Source organism: Catharus ustulatus, chromosome 17, assembly GCF_009819885.2.
Source record: "Catharus ustulatus isolate bCatUst1 chromosome 17, bCatUst1.pri.v2, whole genome shotgun sequence".
NCBI lineage: Eukaryota > Metazoa > Chordata > Aves > Passeriformes > Turdidae > Catharus > Catharus ustulatus.
Genome location: NC_046237.1, coordinates 574,658 through 596,381, shown reverse-complemented (window position 1 = coordinate 596,381; position 21,724 = coordinate 574,658). Strand labels below are relative to the sequence as shown.

Genomic DNA, 21,724 nt, shown 5'->3' with positions numbered 1-21,724 from the left:
GAGGGGAAGAGACGAGGCAAAAGAAAAGGGTCAAAGTGAAGTGGGTTGACTGGAGCCCTGGGGAGGGAGGGAGGAGATGGGAGGTGAGTCAGAGCAGGGCAGGCATGTCCTGCGTGGCTCCCAGGCTTCCCTTGCCTGTGACAATCCCGCTGCGGCAGCCAGGCCTGGGAGCGAGTTTCTGGGTGGCTCCTCCAGCAATGTCATTGCTAATTAAATATGTTCTAAAGGTTCGATTATTAGTTGAGACGATGTCTCACCTTTGACCATGTCTGCATCAAACAAATCATAAACCAAGCAAGAAATCTTTTTGCATTTCCTTGCCCAAGGCGTCCTTTTAGGAGTTGGCTAAACGCTGTTTTGTGAACACCAAACCCAGCTGCACTTGGCCGGGCAGTTCTGCTGCTGTGCTGTGCACTATCAGAAGTTAATAGGGTTCGGATTTAATTTATTTCAATGAAGGTGGTGATGGAGCGGCAATCCTGGGAAACAAGAACAAGTACCAGTTTCCTCATTCCTGAAGTTAATGCAGGTCATAAAGCCTCTCCAGGGAAATCCCTGTTTTCCTCCTCAGCATCCTTCCATGCCTTGGCACATGAAGAAAATGAATGCCTTACCTTTTAATGAGAGATTTCTATTTTTCTGCTAAACTCTCCTCTTTTTAAACTTTATTTTTATTTCCTCACTCTGTGTCTGAGAGGAGCTTGCTTGTGTCCATTTGCTGACTGTGGGAATGTTTGTTAATTTGCCCTTACTGCAAGGGGGGCCAGTCCTTCCAGGGGTCACTGTGACACAGCCACACCTGGAGCATCCTTTACCCCAGGCTGGCACGGGGCTGGTGCAGGGCTCTGCCCAGCAGTCACCGTGTTCTGGGATCAGAAGTTTGGGTTGAGCAATGCCTCACTCCCTGCCTGGGAGAGACTCGTCCCGGGACACGTGTCTGGAGGGACATACAGGGCATGTCCTGGCAGATGGCCCGTCCCTGTCTCCTGCCCCACAGCCTGGGACTGCTGCTGCCTCTGCTGCCCAGCCTGGGCTGTGGCAGCTGGCCATGTCTGGCCCACAGCCTTGCTTCCTGCCTAGAGCCTGGGCTTGGTTTTCTCAGCACTATCTGTTGGTGAAATAAGAATTATCTCTCCTTCTAGCCTCCCCCGAGCAAAGTCTGCAATCATAAACGAGGCAACAACCAGTCCTCTCTGGGCTGGGCCCCATCTGCTCTGCAGCTACTTCTGGCTTCCTCAATAAAGATGGTGTTTCTGGTCTCCCATATTTTCATTTTCAGGCATCTCCATATCTCCTTCCAACTCCTCCTACACACACCAGGGGAGCTGCCCACAAATGTGTGCAAAACTACTTAATTACTCTGTAACCAACCGGGCTGCTGGTCCTGCTGATTATTGAACAAACCTCACGGCTTCACCCCCTCTTCCCTTCCACCCACCCCCGTCCATCACCTTCCCTCTGGCGCCTTCTTCCCCTGCCCCACGTCCAGGGGCACCCAGAGCTTGCTCCAACAGAGCCCTGGTGCTCGGTGGGCTGGGCAGGGGAGAGCCCTGTCCTGGGGCTCTGTGTGACAGGGCCACGGCTGGGTGTGCCAGGGCCACGGCTGGGTGTGCCAGAGCTACAGCTGGGTGTCCTGAGCTATTGATGGGTGTCCCAGGGCCATGGCTGGGTGTCCCAGAGCCATTGATGGGTGTCCTGAGCTATTGACGGGTGTGCCAGGGCCATTGATGGGTGTCCTGAGCCATTGACGGGTGTGCCAGGGCCATTGATGGGTGTCCTGAGCTATTAATGGGTGTGCCAGGGCCATTGATGGGTGTCCAGAGCCATTGATGGGTGTGCCAGGGCCATTGATGGGTGTCCTGAGCCATTGATGGGTGTCCCAGGGCCATGGATGGGTGTGCCAGGGCCATTGATGAGTGTCCCAGGGCCATTGATGGGTGTCCCAGAGCTATGGCTGAGTGTCCTGAGGCATTGATGGGTGTCCCAGGGCCATTGATGGGTGTGCCAGGGCCATTGATGGGTGTGCCAGAGTTATGGCTGGGTGTCCTGAGCTATTGATGGGTGTCCCAGGGCCATTGATGGGTGTGCCAGGGCCATTGATGGGTGTGCCAGGGCCATTGATGGGTGTCCCAGAGTTATGGCTGTGTGTCCTGAGCCATGGCTGGGTGTCCCAGAGCCATTGATGGGTGTCCCAGGGCCATGGCTGGGTGTCCTGGGCTCAAGGACAGATTCCCTGGGATCACGGCCAGCTGCCCTCAGCCCCTTGTGAGTGTCTCGGGGCCGTTTTTGGGTGTCCCTTGAGCGCTGCCGGTGTCCTGGGCCATCGCAGTCAGTCTCAGCGCCATTGCCGGGGGCCCCGAGCCACTGCCGGGGCTAAGGCTGGACACCGCAGCAGCATCGGCAGCACAGCAGCAGCAGGGCCGGCTGTCCCGATGCCGCCGCCCGGTCCCGGGGAGCAGCGGGGCGGTGTCAGCGGCAGCCCCGGTGCGGCGGGGTCGGTGTGCGGGCCCGCCCCGCGCCGCCCCGCCCCGGCCCGCCCCGCCGCGGCACATTCATGCGGCGGCGCTGGGCGCGGGCGGCGGCTCCGAGCGGCCCCGGCGCGGCGCCTCCCGCCGGGCCTCGGCGCATGTGAGCGGGGCCGAGCGGTGCAGGGCGGCGGCGGCGCCGCATCGGCCATGCGGTGGCCCCGCGGCCCCCGCGGCGCCTGGCGGCTGCTGCCCCGGCGCTCGCTGCTGGCCGCGCTCTTCCTCTTCTCGCTCTCCTCCTCCTTCCTCTACTTCGTCTATGTGGCGCCGGGCATCGGTAAGCGGCGGGCCGGGGCTCGGGGCGGGCGGGCACGGACGCGCCGTCTGCCGCTGGAATCGCTGAGTAATCCGCGCCCGGCCGGCCCCGGGGCCGCCGCATCCCCGGCGGGGCGGCCGGGCCCGGCGCTCCCGGCTGCGGTGCCGGGGCTGGGCAGCGCGTCCCCGTCCCCGGCGCGGCCGCAGAGGCGGCGCTGCCCCGGTGCTGGTCCCGAGGCGGCCCCGGTGCGGGTCCCGGTCCCCGGGAGGCGCCGGCCCCGCTCCCCGCGCTGCCGGGGCCGGACCGGGGGCAGCGAGCCCGCTCTGCCCGCCCCGGAGTTTGTTTGGAAGTAGTGGAGTGTCGTCCAAGTGCTTGTGATCTGAACGTGCTCCCTGGCGGAAAGCCTACTCTGATTGTCAAGTGGGAAGATGAGAAGTGTGTATTTTAGAAGGAGAGCGTACTCGTTCCTGTGTTCCCTGTCACAGCTCCGTGGGAGCTGGAGAAGCCGGGTGTCAATATGGCCAGCACCCGGTGCTGCTGGGCTCTCTGTCCATCTCCTTTGAGATAAGGAAGACTTGTCCTCGGAAAGCATCTGTTCTCTTCATACGGTGTATCTCGTTTCTGCAAGGAACCAAGGCTGGCGGTTTGGCCTTTAACCAAACTTTGGCAACAATTTATTTCTATAGAAACAGCCCTTTCCAAAGAAATGGGGAGTTTCTCCTTGAAATGTCATTGGTATTGCTCATGCCATTCTTATCTTGGCCATCCCAAGGAGATATCTGTGTGCTTTCAAGGTGACTTCTGTGGGTTTTTATTTACAAGCGATGTCCCGTGGCTGCCTCTGGGCTTTGGGAGCCTTTCCCAGGGCTGGGTAGGGGTTGGCTGGCATGGGAAGCTCTGCTCGTGTGCTGGGCACATCCCGAGTGAGGCTGTGTGTGCTGAGCCTGGCTGTGGTGTCCCAGGGCTCTTCTGTCCCTCTGGGCAGGGCCCCGGGGGTGCTGAGCCCTGTCCTGCCTCTGCTGGCCCCCGGGTGGTCACGGGGGCTCAGCTTGGCCCGTCCTGCCCCGTGCTGCTGGGGCCAGTGCTCTTTGTCCAGGGCATCCTGCAGCCCTTGGCGGGGCAGTGCAGGGAGTGGGGGGCTGTGGATGAGCTTCCCGGGGCCCAGGTGGAAGTGCACTTTGAGAAGGAAATGTCTCTTGTAAATATGGCTTTGTTCTGTTTTTAAGAGTATTCTCATTAATTTCGTGTTATTTCTGCATGGTTGCCAGTCATTGAGATGGTGTAGGGTATAAATATGTTTAAGACAAATTCTGTGCCAAGAGGCCTTTCCCTGTGTGGAGTTTGGATAATGTGCTCATGTTCTTGCTACCTGAGATGCCCAAAGAGGAGGCAGGGACATGTTAGTGGTCCCTGTCCCCACCCCCCCATGGATGTCAGTGATGTTCTGAGTCATCTTCTCATCAGGTGACAGAAGATCTGCTTCCTTGGTTTTTCTTTTTTTATTTTCTTCCTCTTTCAGCCAAAAAAATGTTTCATCATGAAAACCCAGCCCAGTATTCCTGGGATGGCTGGGATAATCCTCTCAGCACTTGGAGGGAGTTTGTTTTCAGGCTGCAATGGTGAATAGAAGCTTGGGAGAAGAGCAAGTGAGATAGGACATGAGCAGAGCTGGGGATTTGCATAAATCAGCCACGTGTGGGTGATGGAAAGATGCTGTCAGCAGAGAGTTCTGGGGCATTTGTCCTGCCTGCTGCAGCCTGAGTGCATGGAGTGGGGCTGGGCTGCCCTTCCATGGGCACTGAAGGGGAAACCTCTGTCTGTCCTGACCCATCCCTTGTAGGGCACACTGGGGAAGTGGCTGCAGCAGGGCTGGCAGTTCATTGGCTAAACCATGGGCAGGAAAGTGATTAATCCATTCCTCGATTGTACCTCAGCTGAAAAGAAAAAAAATCCAAATAAGTGGGACCTGAGGCTGCAAGTGAGCTTGAAGCAGCTGAAGCCTGGAAGGGCTTTTGTCTGCCTGGTGTCCCAGGCTGGTGGGAAGGATCTGTAGGGCCAGCTCTGCTCTGGGGGCAGCAGCTGGTGCTGCCAGGGCTGGGAATGGTCCTGTGGCAGGATGGCATCCCCGTGCAGGGTGCACTGTCCCGTGGGTGGGAGCCTGTCCCCAGGCCCTGTGTTTGTGGGGACAGTCTCACTGGCACTGCCGAGGCGTGTTGTGTTCAGGCAGCTGTGCGCCAGTGCCAGGAGAAAACTGGGACAGTTGCACTTCTGGGTGCTGTCTCAGCGCATTGGTGTGGAGCTGGCATGCTTGTCAGCTGGAAAAGCTGGATAACTGCTCCTGGTGCCCTTTGGAGATGGGGAAGGGGAGCCCAACCTGGTTCTGGGTTGCTGGTTCTGGTTCTGAGTGCTGGCCTGAGTGGCCGTGGTGTTTGGCTCCTCACAGCCCCAGTAACCCAGCAGTCTGCTCCAGACAGAAACGCAGGAGAAATTCGTGTTTACTGTCAGCAAATAGCCATGCTTGGCTCCTGCACGGAGTCCAGGGCTTTTGGGCCTTACATTTGTGTCGTGCCTGGATTTAGGTGATGCCAAGGTAGCTCCTCATTCCTGTTCTTCACCAAGGTTTCCCCCTATGGAACTGAAATGTTCTTGTGGCCTCAGGTTTGTGCAGGGCAATCCAATGTAAACAGCCAGCTCTCACATCCAATAGCTTCTGTCCTCCCCACACAGCACCCTGGCAGTGGCACTGCTGGGCTCCTTCCCTCCTTGGCAGGTGAGTGCCAGGGTCCAGCGGGTGGCACAGACGCTGCAGCCTCTCCTGCGGGGCCGGGTCTTGGTGTGGCTCTGTCTCATTGTGGCCATTGTGTGCAGGATGAGGTGGCCGATTGTTCTGCAGCCCTGAGCAGGGCTGCAGGGGCTGGAGGCTCCAGGAGCTGCCCTGGTCCTGCAGCAGCAGGTACGTGGGGATGCTCATGGGGTGGGGAGATCCTTGTGCTCGCTGCTGTGCCCAGGGCTCAGGGACCAGCAGGGCTCAGGGACCAGCAGGGCACAGGGCTTCCACTGCAAGGAGTCACACTGAACTCATCCTGGAATAAACACAGCTTGGCACTGGGCCAACAGTTTTGTCCTGTTATGGAGGTCAGGGGGCACCTGGACAGGTTATTTTGCAGGGATTGCTCTTGACACTGAGGCTCTTGCCCTCCTGGGACAGCAGCCCTTTGTGCCTCTTGCCTTGCCCAGTTGGCTGGGGAGAAATGGGCTTGCCAGAGTCACTCTGACTGTGCCCAGACCCTGGTGTTGGAGCAAGGATGATGTGGGCACAGAGACTCTGCTGGCTTGGGGGTGGAACACCTCGAGAAGCTGTTCCTGTTTCATCCTGTGCTTTGCCTCTGAATTCATCCATGGGATGTGGGGCCATCCCTGTGTTTTCACATGGTGGCAGCTCATACAGTTTTCCTACAAGTGTCTGGTTTTATTCTCTTTGAACAGGGCCCAGGAAGTTAAGGGAATTTCTTCCTGCAGCTGGAAGCAGTAATGCTTTTTCAAGCTGCAAGTTATTTTATCTTGATACCTCTAACTGCAACAGTGGGAACTTCTCAGACCTTGGACTTGGTCCTGGTGTAGAGGGTGGCTGCTGCGTGGCTTGGAGGGCTCACAGGGCCTTCCCTGGTGCTATTGGCTTTTCCTTTGTCACCTCCATGAATGCTGGAGCCGAGCCTCTTTAGTTAATTTTATTTTTTTAAACTTAGATTTCCACAGGAGTCTTACTTGGTTGGATCTGATGCAGGAAAATAATGAAGAGAATTTAAATTATTGGGTGAAAGATTGTTACCTTTGAGAGAGAGCTGTAATTCAGTCTGGCTTGACTTCCTCCAAACTTATCAGGAATTGCTCCAAACCGGTCACACGGGGCCTGAAGGTAGCACCACTAGCCCTGAATTACATTTATGGCACAAGAACTTGATTTTGCTGGGCAGGAGGGTTTTGAAGCACTGTTCTGTCAGGCTGTGTGAGCAGCAGGGCAGTGCTGGGGGTACCAACAGCTACTGTTCCTCACTTTTGCCACAGTATTTTATCACCAAAGGTGCCTGATCCGGTGTGGTCATTTAAGGCATCAGCCTGGCAGATCTTAGCACAGAGGTGCTCTGGGGGGATGTGGGAAGTGGTTGAGTTGCCCGTGGTGATGAGGGACAGAGGAGAGTGGTGGGCAGGGGGCTGGCACTGTGGGGCTGGCACTGTGAGGATGGCACTGTGTCATAGCTCTGGCCTTCATCTCCAGGGCAGCACGAGCAGTGTGGAGCATGGCAGCACTGCCCTCCTTCACTCTCTCTGCCCTAAGGAGGGAGCAGCCTGGCTCCACAGCATGTCCCACTGGGGATATTGCAGATATCTGACAGTGGTTGCGGGTAGTAAGAATTCCTCAAGTGCTCCTTGATACAAGAACTTGGGATCTCCTGTGCCACAACTGCAAGGAGAACGGTGGCAGCTGTGGGAAATCCTTTGGAGTTCCTTTGGCAGCCCCAAAGAGGCTCCCAGAGGGCAGGGCTGGGCTGGGGACAGCCCTGTCCCACCAGTGCTCCTGTGCCAGGGCACCCCAGATGCTGGTGGTGCAGAGACCACTTCGTGCTCAAGGCTGACAGAGCACAAGGGTTCTTTCAGGGCAGATGAATTACTGGGTTTTCTTTGCCTGTGAGCACCTGTGCTGTCTGTCAGGCACGCCTGGTTTGGGTTATTTTGCTGGTGGCTCACTGGGTGTTGCAACTGCAGATTATGTGGGGAGTTCATGTTTTCCATGTGTCCCTGGGAGCCTGGCTGTGGCTGCCTGGCAGACACAAAAGCTTCAGGTTCTGGTTCAATCCTGCAGATTGAGTGCTTCATAACTTCAGTGATGTGTAGCAGAGGTTAAAGCAAACCCCCCCATGCTGTCAGCCTGTGGCCTTCAAGGGTTTGGGAGGCCAAGGCAGGGCTGCAGCAGCTCAGCCCTTCAGGTGGCTGCTGGCTCTGGAGGAGATAAGGGCTCTGACACTGCAGCTTCATTTCCTGAGCCGATCCTCTGCCTCTCTTCCAGGTGGACTCATTAATTGCATTAACTCAGGCAGCATCTGCTCTGCAGGGTACGATGAACCCCCCTGGGGAGCAGCGCAGGGAGTGGAGATGAGCAGTGTGGGGAGCTGTGTGTTTGCACTTGATCCCATTTGGATGCTGTTACAATCGCTGGGTTTAAATATCCAGGCACATGGAGTCTTTAAATACTTCATCTTGACTGAAATTTGTGTGGAGGCTCACGAGGGTGGCAGAGTGGTGGTGGCACTGGCGATGTCCTTTGGCTCTGCAGAGCCCTCTGCTCGCCCTGTGGCAGCACTGGGGGTGAGGGATCCAGGAGAGAAGCTCGTCTGCAGCTGTGCAGAGCAAGAAAAGCCTTCCCTGAACAGCTTTATTTTTAAAACACCATTGTCACAATACAATGTGTGTATTTACTTGGACAAAACCTTTGCTGGGTTATTTTAGTAAAGTTTATTTCCATGCAGGCATTTTCTTCCCCATTGCATTCAGACTGTTCTGGCTGTGGTTTTGGCTGGCAGCATTTTGAACACGGGTGCTTTAGGGTGGTTAATGTGTGTTTGAAGCTTTCCTAGCACTAGCTCTAAATACCTTGGGGATCAGTCCTGTTTGGAGAGATGGAGGAGAAAATGTAAAGTGGACTGTGCTGTTGAAATGCGAGATAAGCCCAAATCAGACATTTTTGAGAGATGGTGGTGGATGTGGTTTTATGGGGAATGTGAAATAGATAACATGAAAACCACCAGAGCTTTCAGCATTACCCTGGAGCTGCTCTTATTTTGAAAGGAAAGGTGGATTGGAAAGCTGAGGGTGATGTCAGTGCCCGGCAGGAGAAGAGCCCTGGGCCATCCTCATCTGTGCTTGGAAGGTCCCTGGGTGGCAGCGGGTGGCACATGTCACCCTGGTCCTGGTGGGAATGTCCCCGTGGGGGCAGCTGTGCTGTGGAGCACGATGGGCAGGGGCATGGGCTCCTCCTTTCATTGGAAAAGGGATTTCCTGGGGCTCACTGGTCTTGCTGAAGTGAAGGAGGGGCCTGGGGAGTGTATTTGGGGGATCCCCCGTGCTTTGCAGTGACTGTGGGCGTTTCTGGTAAAGCCACAAGCTTCAGTGTGCCTCGTTTGACACTTTGCTTTCTCGAGGCACGTGAATGTTTCTGCAGGGGTGCAAAGAGCTGGGTTTGAGCTGCTGCCTCCCCACTGGCTGTGTGGGTGAGGGTCAGTGCAGCCTGGGGCTGGAGCTGGAGCTGTGCTGACGCTGTGTGACTTCCCAAAGGTCGTTGTCCTGGTGTTTGAGGTGCAAACCCGGCGGGTTCTGCCCTTTGTCAGCCTGCAGGTGGATGTGGCAGCCGTGGGCTGGCACAAACCTCTCTGGAGCCTTGCCCTGAGCAGGGTGCTCATGCTGGGGCCCCTCTGGGGATGCTGTGGGGTGCTGGCCAGCCCCCCTTGCGCACAGGGACCAGAGCTGGGCTGTCCCTGTCTGTCCCCAGCCCTTGTGGCAGGGAAGGGGCTGCTTCCAGGGGATGTGAGGTCAAACAGAGCTGTGTTTTCCCCGGTGGTTTGTGCTCTGTCTCCCTTGCTCGGTGCAGCCTGTGCTGTTTTCCTGCTCCAGTGAGCAGGCTGTGCCTGTGTGCTGGTTGGGCTGTGTGAGACAGCCCCTGTGAAGCTGTTCCCTCCTGTGCCTTTCTAATCTGAAAGGTAAAGGTTGGCAGCTAATTCTGTGTGGAGCATGCCACTGCACACGTAATGGAAGGAGGCAAATAGAGGCAAAAACACCCTGCACTGCTGTGGGCTGTGGGGTGAGCAGTTTGACCAGTGCTTGTCTGTGTCTGGAGAGGTTTATGGCAAAATTATTGACTGGTTTTATTGAACGCTATTGCCGTACAAATTATCAGAGCAGACTCTGGAACCTGGAGCTGTGCTGGCACTCCCTTGCTGTGGGGAGGTGGGGACCAGGCTGGGGACCAGGCAGGGACCAGGCAGGGCTGAGAGCTGGGCTGGGCTCGTTCCCTGCTGAGAGGGGCTGGCAGGCTGTGGGGTGCCTGTGGCACAGCTCCTGAGCGAGGTGTCTCCCCACAGCAGCAGGGTGGGAGCGAGGATTTGGGCTGGGAAGTGGAGAAGACGGCTACATGAACACTAATGTTTATAAATTGCCTCCAAAAAAACCTGTGCAAGGCAGTTGGAATAGAAGAGGAAAGCAAACACTGCAGTGCACCAGGTAGTCAAGTGCAAACAGATATTTTTTCCCTCTGTACCTGGCAGGAAGAGGAAGGCATTTCAGTGCCTGCCTGGGTGCCCTGTGCGTCAGAGGGGCTGGCAGGGGCTGCGGGCTGTGCCTCGGAGCCCTGGGCACCTCTGCCCGGGCTGGGCAGGGCTGGGATGCAGGGGCAGCTGTGGGAGCCAGCAGGCAATGCACAGAGCACAGGTAAATAAAAATAAACTGCTGGAGCAGCCCAGAGTGCTGGAAGGGGTGAGGGCCGTGCCCAGGGCTCGTGGTGGTTCCTTTAGCAGCTGAGAGCTCTGTGCTGCTGAGTTCTGTCAGCAAACAGGGGCATCCCTGGGGGCTGGGGACCCTGCAGGGGCACACGGTGGCCACCACTCCTGCAGGAATGTGAAATGCTTCCACACATGCAGCTCGCTCTTATTCTGCAGTCATTTTTTTTTTCCCCTCAGTGTTTTTCCAACTCATGTCTTGCTGCCAGAGTCCATATTAATAATGCATGACTTTTTTTTTATGGTGCTTCCTTCCCGGCGTCCCTTTCAGCTGCTGAGTCAGAGAAGATTGTTATAGCACAACCTCTGAAGCGGTGAAATGCCCCTGCAGTGCTCAACTGCTGTCATTTATCATCCCAGCTCCTCTGCGGGCAGCCTGTTCCCTTGTCCGGCTTGGGGGGAGGATCCCCGTGCCAAAAACCTGATTCCTGTTACACCAGCTGGGGACTGGCTAGCTGGGCTCTGCTCAGCCTTCCTGGCTGGTGTTTGCTGAAAGCAGATATTGCCTCTGTTGGCTGCTTTGTTGGCTGCTTTTTTTTTTTTTTTTTTTTTTTTTTTTGGTTGAAGTCCTGTGAAGTTTTTTTCCTAATCTGCCTGAAACTGTGCTTTGGGATTGTGCCCAGGACTCTTTTTTCCTTTTTCCCCCTCCTTACTATTTTTTAAATAATTTTTTCCTCCTTCCTGCGCTCCCCTCAAGATCTATACCTGGGCTTTTTAGGATAATTTGGATAACAGAAGCCATATAATGTGTTAATGGGGTTAAATTAACTTAAAATCCTTCCAGTGGCTGATGAAATGTGCCTGGCTGCTGCAGGAAGTGCTGGAGCTGCTAATGCAGCATGGAGCAGAGATCTGCAGGGCTCCTGCCTCAGGCTGTGACAGCCCCAGTGGGTCACCTGTGTGCAGAGCCAGTCCTCACCTGCTGGGTCTGAAACCTGCAGGGAAATAGGAGCAGTTGCCCTTGTCAGGGAATTTGTCTTCTGAAGACTAAAGTGACACCTCCACTGCAGTCTCTGGAGCTGATCTCTCTGTTTGCTCCCCAGTGTGGCTTTGGTGGGAGTGGAGTGGCTGCTGGGTGCTCACAGTGCTGGGCAGCAGATCCCCACGGTCAGAGCTCAGCGCTCTGCCTCAGCAGGCGTAGAAAGACTCACCTGTAAATATGATCCCAGAGAGGATTGGGGTCACCTGGGGAAGGAGGGTTTCCTTTGCCAGACTGCCTGAGCTGCCTCATTCCCCACGTCCTGCCGTGTGTGCACCCACGGTGGTGCCTGCTCTGGAGTGCAGAGGGGTCTGGACAGGAGGGAAGGGCTCTGCTGTTCCTGCTTCCTCAGCTGGAGGAGCTGCCAGAGCCCCCCCAGGTGTGTGCGGGGCTGATGTCCTGCTGTACGCCTGCCTCTCACCTGGCCAGGCTCCTGTCAAGCTGTCCTTGTGGTGTGCTTTCCCCTCAGCACCTTCCTGCTCTGCTGAGGCTCCACAGTGCTGGGCTGCTGATTCCTTCCTCCCGAGGAAGGGAAAACTGCTGTGGTGTGAAATTCCCCCAGAGCTGCAGCACATCCTCCTGCTGTGCTGCAGCCTGGCTCCCTGCTCGGGGTCAGGGATTTCTCTTTTCCTGGTTTGTTTTATTTTTTTAAGGGTTTTTCTGGCTGTTGGGCCCCCAGTGCCCTGGGGCACCCTCCCTGTCCCTGCCAGCTGTGGTGCTCCTGTGTGCTGCAGGGGAGGCTGTGCAGGAGCATCCCCTGAACTGCATCTGGAGGGCACAGGGGCTTGCTGGAGTGGCCCTGCTGTGGTCAGCAGCTGCCCCAGTGCTGCTGCCTGCCCAGGCCCTGCCCCAAGGGCCACCCTCCCACTGCCACAGCCCCACCTGCCCCGCGGTGACACGCAGTGCCACCCACGACTGGTGAGACGAGCAACTTGCTTTGCGGCTAACAAGATTTAGGTGGATTATGCTATGTATTTAATCAAGGGCTAAGCTGATTGCCTTATTTGGAATGGATCAAAGCCCTTGGAAATGCCAGCCTGGAGACCAGCTATGAGTGGGAATGTTGCTCAGCCCGTGCCTGGGTGGCGAGCTGCGCTTTCGAAGAAGCCGGATGTTCAGCAGGCAGGTTTGACTGCAGCAGCGACCCAGGTGAAACCAGATTGGGGAAGTCTGAGGCCGTGGGCAGGTGGGAGTGTGAGAGTGTTGTTAGTCATTGACCATCATGGAGGATTTGGGGGAAAAGGCTTCCTCTTCTAGCTTTTAACTTAAACCATGTTCCCAGAAACATAAAGCTTCGTGCAGACAGCTAAGTGAGATGCTGTGGCATTTGGCAGCCAGGCTTCCACCTTCTAGAAAAGCAGCTCTGACTCTTGTGAGCTTGTGTGGCTCTGCAGCAGGGACCAGACCCTCTGTTGCTGTCCCTGCAGTGGCTGTCAGCAGTGCTGGAGCTCACCAGTGCCTCTTCTCCCCTTGTCCTGAGCAGCGCTGCCCTGGCCCTGCAGGATTTTGGCAGCAGAGGAGCTGCTGCTGGGTGCAGGGGAGTGGAGCAGGGGTTGTTCCTTGCGAGGCAGCCTCAGTTAGGAGCTGTCCCTGTAGGCAGGAACTGGAGTTCAGAATTGCTTCCCAGTTCAGAGCTGTTGCTCTTGTCAGGGTCTGCCTGGAGTGGCAGCACGTTGTCCCAGGTGTGTGGTGTCCCTTTCCTGCAGGGTTGGGGTTTTTGCCACGGGAGCTGTGTGGGTGCTCTGGGGTGCCTGTCTCCTTGTCTGTGAGCTGTGAGAATGTTCTGCACCACTTCACCTGCGTGCAGTGAGACAGTCCCATTCAGCAAGCTGTGGAAAATACACTGGTTATTCAAATTACCTTCTCTTTCTTAAGAGGAGAAGTTTTTTCTAGGAACCAACCTCTGTCTTGCTGCCATTTGATGCAAGGATGGCACACACAGGTCACAGCTCTCCTCCTGTGAACGTGACTGGGCACTGCCTGTAGGGCTGAGAGCAGCCCAACCAAAAGGCTTGGCTGGAGGAGAGGGGTGTGGGCAGCTTCTGCTTTGAGGTGAACCAGGCTGTTCCCAGGCAGCAGCAGGTGCTCCCCACACAGCACTGCGGCTTCCCTTTGCATAAAGCAGCCCTGGGACTCTGCAAACATCTCTCCCCGCTGCCTCTCAGACCTCCTTGTTTTTGTCTCGTGTCCTCTGCAGTGGGAATAACCCTGGACCAAGTTCAGGGATGTGCTGTCACACCCTGGCTGTGCTGTGGGCCCCTTGTCCTGCCTGCCCATCTCTCCTGGATGTGGCCTGAGCCCTGGTGTGGGGCTGGCAGAGCATCTTGTGTGACAGCCAGGTGTAAAATGTTCCATGTTTAATTTATTGCTAACCAAGCCTGCCAATAAGGTGCCTCAGTTCTGTTCCTGCCCAGACTGTTTGTACATCACCCTAACTCCTGTGTGGAGTTATAGCCAAGGGTTGCCTTTGTGTTTCCAGGGCCTGGGCAGGTTTGTCAGCGTGCAGCCTGCCCATCAGCCTGGCTTTGGGTGTCCTGGGCTGTACAAACGGCCTGGCACTTTCTGGGCTGTACAAACGGCCTGGCAGTTTCTGGGCTGTACAAACGGCCTGGCAGTTTCTGGGCTGCAGCAGAGGGTCCTGCTGGTCCCTGGCTCTGCAGGCAGCTCCAGGGCTGGTTGTTCTGTGCGTGGGGTTGGGAAGGGCTGCAGGGCAGAGCAGATGGAGGGAGCTGTGGCAGGAGGGGGGCAGGGGCTGCCCAGCCTGGGGTGCTCGAGGTTAACCCTGCTTTCACCTAATCACAAGAGGAAGAACTCTGTCAGCACAGGGGCTGTGTGGTTGCTGTGCTGCAGGGAGCTGCTGGCAGGGCAGGCTCGGGCTGGCTCTGACCCTTCCTCACCCTGCCTGCCCTTCACACAGGGTGCCCACCCTGCCTGGGGAGGGGTCACAAACCCCAAACATCTCAGGGTGCTGCCAGAGAGCACCTGGCATTTGTAGGGCTGCCAGAGGCAAAGGGGTAGTGGGGGAGGATGGCCTGTAGCTGTGATGGCCTGGGAAAGCAAACACAACTGCAAAAACCGGGTGGCTTGAGTGCATAAATTGGTGAAACCTAAAATCTCCTTGCCCAGTGTGGAGGGCATGGCTGCTGCCTTGCTGTGGGCTCATGGCATGCCCTGTGAGCTGGAGGAGCTGATGTGGGCAGGGTCTGTGGGGTACCAGCCTCAAACCAGCTCCATCCTGGGGCCCCTCAGGGCTGTCCTGGCTCTCAGCTCTCCTGGCTGTTCCACCTGGGAGCACTGACCTGCCATTCCTGGGGTGTTCAGTTTTTCCAGGTAGCTGTATGTTCGACTCATGTTTGCAGAGCTCCACTTCTGGCTGCAGACAGGCTGGAATTGATTGGTTTATTATTTTTCCCCTCTGTCCTGTTGCACATATCAATGGGAGAGTGGTCAGAGCCCTTGGCAGGCACTCAAGTCTCTTCAGGAACCTTAAGTTGCTGCTGTGTGCAAGGAGCTTAAAGGTGTTTCAGGGGAGAGAGGGAAGGAGGAGAAGGATGTTTGCTGTTCCCTCGTGCCCCTGGGTGTGCTCATCCCTCCCCAGGCCCCTGCAGAGCCCGAGGAGCGCTGGTGGCTGGGGCAGGAGGGGACAGCGATGGCAGAGGCTCAGGCAGGATGTTCTGTGCCCCATCCCCACAGCCAGACTCTGCTGGACTTTCCCTGCTGGTTCCCTGTTTGTACAAGCCCAGCTGAGCCCGTGGGGTGCGAGCTGGAGCCAAGGGGTTCCCGTCCCTGCCGGGGCTGTCCCCTGAGCCCTGGTGCAGCTCGGGGCTGTGGAAGTGCTGATCCCTTGCTGAGCTGCCTGGCTCAATAGCCTTGTGGCTGCTTATCTGGGATTAATGTGTAATTTACTCGGTGCTTGGGCGCAGCTCGGAGCGGGTGCTGTGGTACAGGGTGGTGCCAATCTGCTCCCTGACACCAGGGCATTCTGTTCCCCTGCCATGATAAGGGCTGGGGTTTTCCTGTGCCTGGTGCCACCCTGGCCACGCTGGTGGCAAGTGTTGGCCGTGTCTGGGAAGGAGGGATGAGCCAGCAGAGGAGAAGGGCAGTGCTGGGGACAAGCCACGAGCCTGCCCCTCCCAGTCTGCGTGTGCCCAGCCCGGGTCTGGTCCTGAAGGGCACACACAGCTCTGTGGGTCATAGAAGGAAGGGTTGTTTCTGTTCTTGGCATCCCAAACAGGCTCAGGGCATTGCTCTTCTGCTGGCACCTGGGGAGGTGTCACAGGGGCTGGGATTTGGTGGACAGTCTCTTAGGTGTTAAATAAGTTCATGGATAGAGGGATGATTTTTTCCAGTCATTCTCTATACTAATAATGAAATCAGTTAATTTATTTACAGCAGCTGTATTGCCAGTTTGATTGTCAGGCAGAAGAAAATCATGTGAAAATGTTGCGTATTCCAAGGTTGCACAGCTCACAACAAAGCTAATAAATGTCTTAGGATGTCAGAGTTCTTACAAAATCCCATAGGTAATGATCTGTGTTGGAAGTTCAAAGTTGCACCCTCTCTCTGATAGCTTTTTTGCTTCTCATAAAACACAGCAGCTGGAGAGGCCATTCAGTGCTGCCTTTAATTATTGCAGACAAGAACGACTCTGTAATCTGACTGTGGAGGCCAAGCTGCTGTGGGTCTGAAATGGCTCTGCATGGTGAGAGTACCCTTGGCAGGGAGCGCTGCCTTTGAAAATCCCGGACAACAATCATCCCACGTGATCGAGAATTCCAGCTTGGAGAATTTTTGAGGAGTTGAAAGGGCTGGCAAGGCAGGCAGATGCCGTGTGGAGGGGGGGCTGTGGCTGTGCTCCCCTGGCTGCTGGCACGGCTGCTTTCCCAGGACTGGCACTGCACCCAGGGGACACCACAGCGGGGACAGGCTGGGGACATCGCTGCACAGGGGTCACTCCTGGTCTCCGTGGTGCAGATTGTGCACAGCAGCTTTGTGCTGTCAGGGCTGGGGCAGCTCGGGGAGCTGCGTTCCCAATGGCCTGGCAGAGACTGGCCCCGGGCATTTCAGGCTCAGTGAGAGGGAGGGGAAGGAAAGGGGAGCAGCAGGTGCGGGCGAGCCCGGTGCCCCTCCGTGCCCTCCCGGGGTCCCCACTGCCCAGCAGAGCCTGGAGAGACAGGGACAGGCCAGAGGTGACAATCCCTGCCCTGGCTCTGCCTCCGTCCCCGTGGGGCTCCCTGGGACAGCGCACGGATCGTGGGGACCAGGGCTGGGACCAGGGCTGGGGACCAGGGCTGTTCATCTTGGAGAAGAACAAAGCAAATGTAAACAGGGCGTGCTGGCCCGTGCCCGTGGCTCTCGCAGCCCGGGCGGGCACAGCAGTGACCTGGAAGAGCCTCCCGGAGCCCCCTTGGAACAGCTCCTCGCAGCAGGCATGAGGCTGTGCATGTGATAACCCTTTTTGTTCAGCCACGCTGAGCTTGTAAAACATGCCTGAAAAATCAGGGCTTTGGTTTTATAGCGGGGGAATAGCCAAAACAACAGAACCTGTTCTCTTTTTCTCCATCCAAGTCAGGTGTGGAAGCTCCACTCTGTGCAGTTTGTGGTGTATGAACTGAGTCAGTAGATCCATTACTCTAAAGTTGTTTTTTAACAATTTCCAATGGCTATTCTCCAACAGATATAATCTCCTAATTTGAAAGATTAACAAATCAATGACTTTAAAATCTATTTAACTGGTGCTTGATGTATATGGAAATTTAAAATCCAAATCCCACCTGTCTCCTGTTCTGTGCTGTGGTCTGATTGTGTTCTGGATTGCTTCCAGCTGGTGACTCCCTGTTGACTGCATTTCCTAGGCAGCACCTCTCCACATTCCCGTTCTCCTGCCTGTTTGAGCAGGATGCCCAGGCTGGTGGCAGGGCCTGCCTGCAGTCCAGGATTTCCTTTGTCTCCTGCAGCTGTTCCAGTTCCCATGGCCCAGGGGATGAGGAGTTGTCCTTCCCTGCCCATGTCCTTCCCTGCCCTCCCCCTTCAAGGACAGCACTGGGGAGGATCTGCCTGCTTCTCCCTGCCCTGCTTGCCCAAGCATTCACTTAATTCTTGTTTATTGTTTTTCTTTGCAAAGCTGTTTGTTCACCCTGATCCTACAAGAGCACTGGCTCAGGCACTGGGATTCCTGCTGCCTTCAGAGGGTGTCCAGGATGCAGGAATTCCCACCCCTTTGTCTCCTAATGAGGCGAAGGAACAAACGCTGAGCTGAGAGTGTTTGGGAGTGTAAATGTTTGCTGTGGCAGCAGCAGCCGGTGCTGGCAGCCCCGAGCTGGGCTCGGGTCGGTGTCAGCGCCTGCTCAAGAGCCTTTGATTGCTCATTTCGTGCCCTGCCTGCACCGCAGCTGCTGCCAGAGGATGCTCTGCTGCTCCTGGGGAGAGCAGCCTGGCTGGAGATGGGCACGGAGGGATGCAAAATAAACAGGACATGCAGTCGTGTGCAATCGCATCTCCTGCATGGCAATTAAAGTGGGAGAGCCTGGATCTCTCGAGGAAGGGTAATGTTTAACTTTGGCAAGGCTGGCTGTGCTCTGTGCTCCAGCCTGCACGTGTCACCGTGCCCTTCCTCAGGGACAGGAACCCACAGGGACCTGGATTGCTCCTGGGATCTGCACAGAGAGTGTGGTGTGACAGCCCCGTGTGGTGTGACAGCCCCTGGGCACTGCTGCCCTCTGAACGGTGAGCTGTGTGCTGGCACTGCTCCTGCTGCTCTGGGGCTCGGTGCCACCACAGCCTGGGCTGCTCCTGGGCTGCAGGGCTCCTTCCACGGCTGCTCTGCTGCTGGGGATCTTTTATGAGTGCCCTTCCCTTCTGAGGTTTCCCATGTGTGCCGAGCACGTTGTGCTCCTTTGCTGGGGATCCTGAAGCCAGTGCAGTGCTTTCCAGGAGTGGCACGAGCAGCTTTAGAAGTTGCCACCAAAAAGAAGTTACTACCTTAAATGTACACATGAAAATTTTAGAGTCTCTTGGAAGAATTTAGATTTTCCTCCCCTTGCTGAGGCTTCCTCAGGGTCGTTTTTGTGTGAGACAGTTCAGATACAAATTTCCCATATCCAGGTTTTGGCTGAGTGTCACTTTAGCCTCCCATGTTCCTGCGTGCTGTGTGCACGTGCAAGCTGCCAACTTGCCAATTTTGGGGACAAGTGGTTTGTAATTACCAGCTCAGTGCTGCTGCACTGTTAATTCTTAGACCATTTAATGTATCAAATGATTCCTTCCTGTGCTATTTAGAGGCAAAGGGCTAAGTAACAGCGATGGCATTAGTATTAAATTCTCTAAAACTAATAGGAACCTCTTATTTAGTTGTTGTGGCACTCAGCGTGTCTGGGGACTACAGTGCCACTGCAAGGCTAATGGAGACAGAGGTCTCATGGTGTATTAATGCTGGGATGCTGCTACTTTTCCTAGTTGTGTTATTTATGAGTTAAGACCATTGTAACTGTCTATCAGTGCCTTAGAGGCTTAGTTTGATTAAACCCCTTTGTATTGCTAATGCTAATGGAGCTGGATTGAAGCTGGGGATCTCTGAGGAGAGCTTAGCAAAAGGCTTAACTAGACATGACTCTGCTGGTTTCACTGTCCTGGGCCTGCAGAGGGGTCTGCAGCAGGCAGGGCCTGGCAGGGTGACCTGAGACCCCCCTGCTGCCTGCAGGACCTCCTGAAGGGTGCCTGACCCCCTCCAAGTCACTGCTGCATCTCATTTGGGTGTCCCACTGCTGGGCACCTTGTGCCCACTCCAAGCATCTGGTGGGGTGTTGAGCAGGAGTTTCTCTGGTGCTGCATTGGTTTGTGACTGTGCTGGTTGAAATGGGGGCTCCGGGGGCTGGCAGGGATTGCCCTTGCAGCTTTGGGGCTGGCAGGGATTGCCCTTGCAGCTTTGGGGCTGGCAGGGATTGCCCTTGCTGCTTTGGGGCTCCAGGGGCTGGCAGGAATTGCCCTTGCTGCTTTGGGGCTCCAGGGGCTGGCAGGAATTGCCCTTGCTGCTTTGGGGCTGGCAGGGATTGCCCTTGCTGCTTTGGGGCTGGCAGGAATTGCCCTTGCTGCTTTGGGGCTGGCAGGAATTGCCCTTGCTGCTTTGGGGCTGGCAGGGCTTGCCCTTGCAGCTTTGGGGCTGGCAGGGCTTGCCCTTGCAGCTTTGGGGCTGGCAGGAATTGCCCTTGCTGCTTTGGGGCTGGCAGGGATTGCCTTTGCTGCTTTGGGGCTGGCAGGGATTGCCCTTGCTGCTTTGGGGCTGGCAGGAATTGCCCTTGCAGCTTTGGGGCTGACAGGGATTGCCCTTGCTGCTTTGGGGCTGGCAGGGATTGCCCTTGCTGCTTTTGGGGCTCCAGGGGCTGGCAGGGATTGCCCTTGCTGCTTTGGGTCGGGCAGGAATTGCCCTTGCTGCTTTGGGGCTGGCAGGGCTTGCCCTTGCTGCTTTGGGTCGGGCAGGAATTGCCCTTGCTGCTTTGGGGCTCCAGGGGCTGGCAGGAATTGCCCTTGCTGCTTTGGGGCTGGCAGGAATTGCCCTTGCTGCTTTGGGGCTGGCAGGGATTGCCCTTGCTGCTTTGGGGCTGACAGAGATTGCCCTTGCTGCTTTGGGGCTGGCAGGGATTGCCCTTGCTGCTTTGGGGCTGGCAGGAATTGCCCTTGCAGCTTTGGGGCTCCAGGGGCTGGCAGGAATTGCCCTTGCAGCTTTGGGGCTGGCAGGGATTGCCCTTGCAGCTTTGGGGCTGGCAGGGATTGCCCTTGCTGCTTTGGGGCTGACAGAGATTGCCCTTGCTGCTTTGGGGCTGGCAGGGATTGCCCTTGCTGCTTTGGGGCTCCAGGGGCTGGCAGGAATTGCCCTTGCTGCTTTGGGGCTCCAGGGGCTGGCAGGAGAAGGCTGCACACAGCAGTGAGACAATGCTGAACTCAAACTGCCCCTCTGTGCTTCTGCAGCTTGAGTGGACTAATGAATGGGAAAAGTGCTGAATGTGGCAGAAAGCCCTAAATCTCAAAGCAGAGGAAGACCGGCTCCTTCCTCAGGAAAGGCTGGCTGCTGTGCTGGGTGCTGATACTGCTGCAGGCATGCAGGGCTGCTGTGAGCACCTGGCCCCTCTTCCTGCCCCAGTCCCGGTGGTGTCTGTCCCAGCTCGGGTGGTGCTGTGCCCCAGCAGGGGGATGCTGCAGGAAGGTCCTTTCCGGACAGTGAGAGCACGTCAGGGTCAGGTCTGTGCCTGTCCCAGGTCAGTGCCTGGCAGACATCGCAGTCAGGCCTCTTCTGAATCAGCTCCCAAGCTGCAAATTACCCTGTTGCCTCTTCCAGTACGTATCATCACGCTGAAACTAATTTTCCATGAGAGAGTCAGCTGTTTCTTGATTAGAAGTGCTCCGAAAATACTAACAGAGAAATGATTACAGGAAGACTTCAGCGCTCATTTATGTAATTGGACTTTACTTCCCTGGCTGAAGTTGTTGCTGGCTTGAGTGAGCACTTGCTCTCCCAGTTTGCTGAGCAGAGGTTGGGGTGCAGCATCCCAAGGGGGGCCGTGCCCTGGGGAGCAACCCTGTGCCTCTGGTCCAGCTGGTGACAAGCTGTCATGTTTTCTGTGCTTAAATCACAGCAGGGCTGGCTTGTCCTTTAATGAACCAGCAAGAATAATCTTCAGGCAGTTATTTGGGCAGATGGATTCCTAAGTTCTGCCTGTTTTCTGGGTGAGGAGTGAGGATTTTGCTGGAAATGAATAGAAAAAGGGACAGCTCCCCTCTGCCCTGGCTGTCCTTGTGCAGCTGCCCAGTGGCAGTGGCCAGGCTGTTGTCTCTCCATGCTGAGCTCAGAGGGAAGAAAGGCAGAAGGCCGATGTAATTTTCGAGATCATCCTGTGTGATGAGATTAGCAATATATCACAACAGGGAGAATTGCTTTCTGCCTGAACCAGGGCTCGGGCCAAGCCCACCGAACCTGTGTGTGCAGCAGGGAATGCTCAGGATGATCAGTGGCTCTGGGAAATGCCTCTGGCTTCAGGGGCCTGGGCTCTGCAGGGCCAGCCAGGTCAGGCTTAATAAATTTAGAGCATTTGTTCATCAAAAGGGCAGCAAATGGAGGAGGGGTGAGGTTTGAGCTCGGTGGTACAGTGGTTCCCAAATGTTGGTGCAGCCCCTGGAGCTGCTCTAAGCTCCGTGTGTGCACAGGGAGCAAAATGTCTGCAATAACGTGTTTTAAATCCGATTTTGTGGCCTGAATGAATTGCTTGTTCTGGATAAACACAGTGTTTGTGACGCTTATCTGGTGCAGGCAGTTTGTTTTGGGGGTGGGAGAAGGGGCTCTGGTCCCTGGCCGCGGGGGGCTGTTGATGCTGGGTGTGTGCAGCATTAATTGCACATCATCCTCGGCCAGGTATCTCCTCAGTCA

The 21,724-nt window shown here is 56.1% G+C and overlaps 1 protein-coding gene across 1 annotated transcript in view; it reads left to right on the top strand.

Moving 5' to 3' along the window:
• Positions 1-2,675: 2,675 nt before the first annotated feature.
• Positions 2,676-21,724, top strand: part of B4GALT5 (beta-1,4-galactosyltransferase 5) — a 32,786-nt gene continuing 13,737 nt past the window's right edge. The window contains exon 1 of the mRNA XM_033075107.2: positions 2,676-2,802. Within this exon, the coding sequence (XP_032930998.1) occupies positions 2,676-2,802 (127 nt within the window). The remainder of the gene's footprint in view (positions 2,803-21,724) is intronic.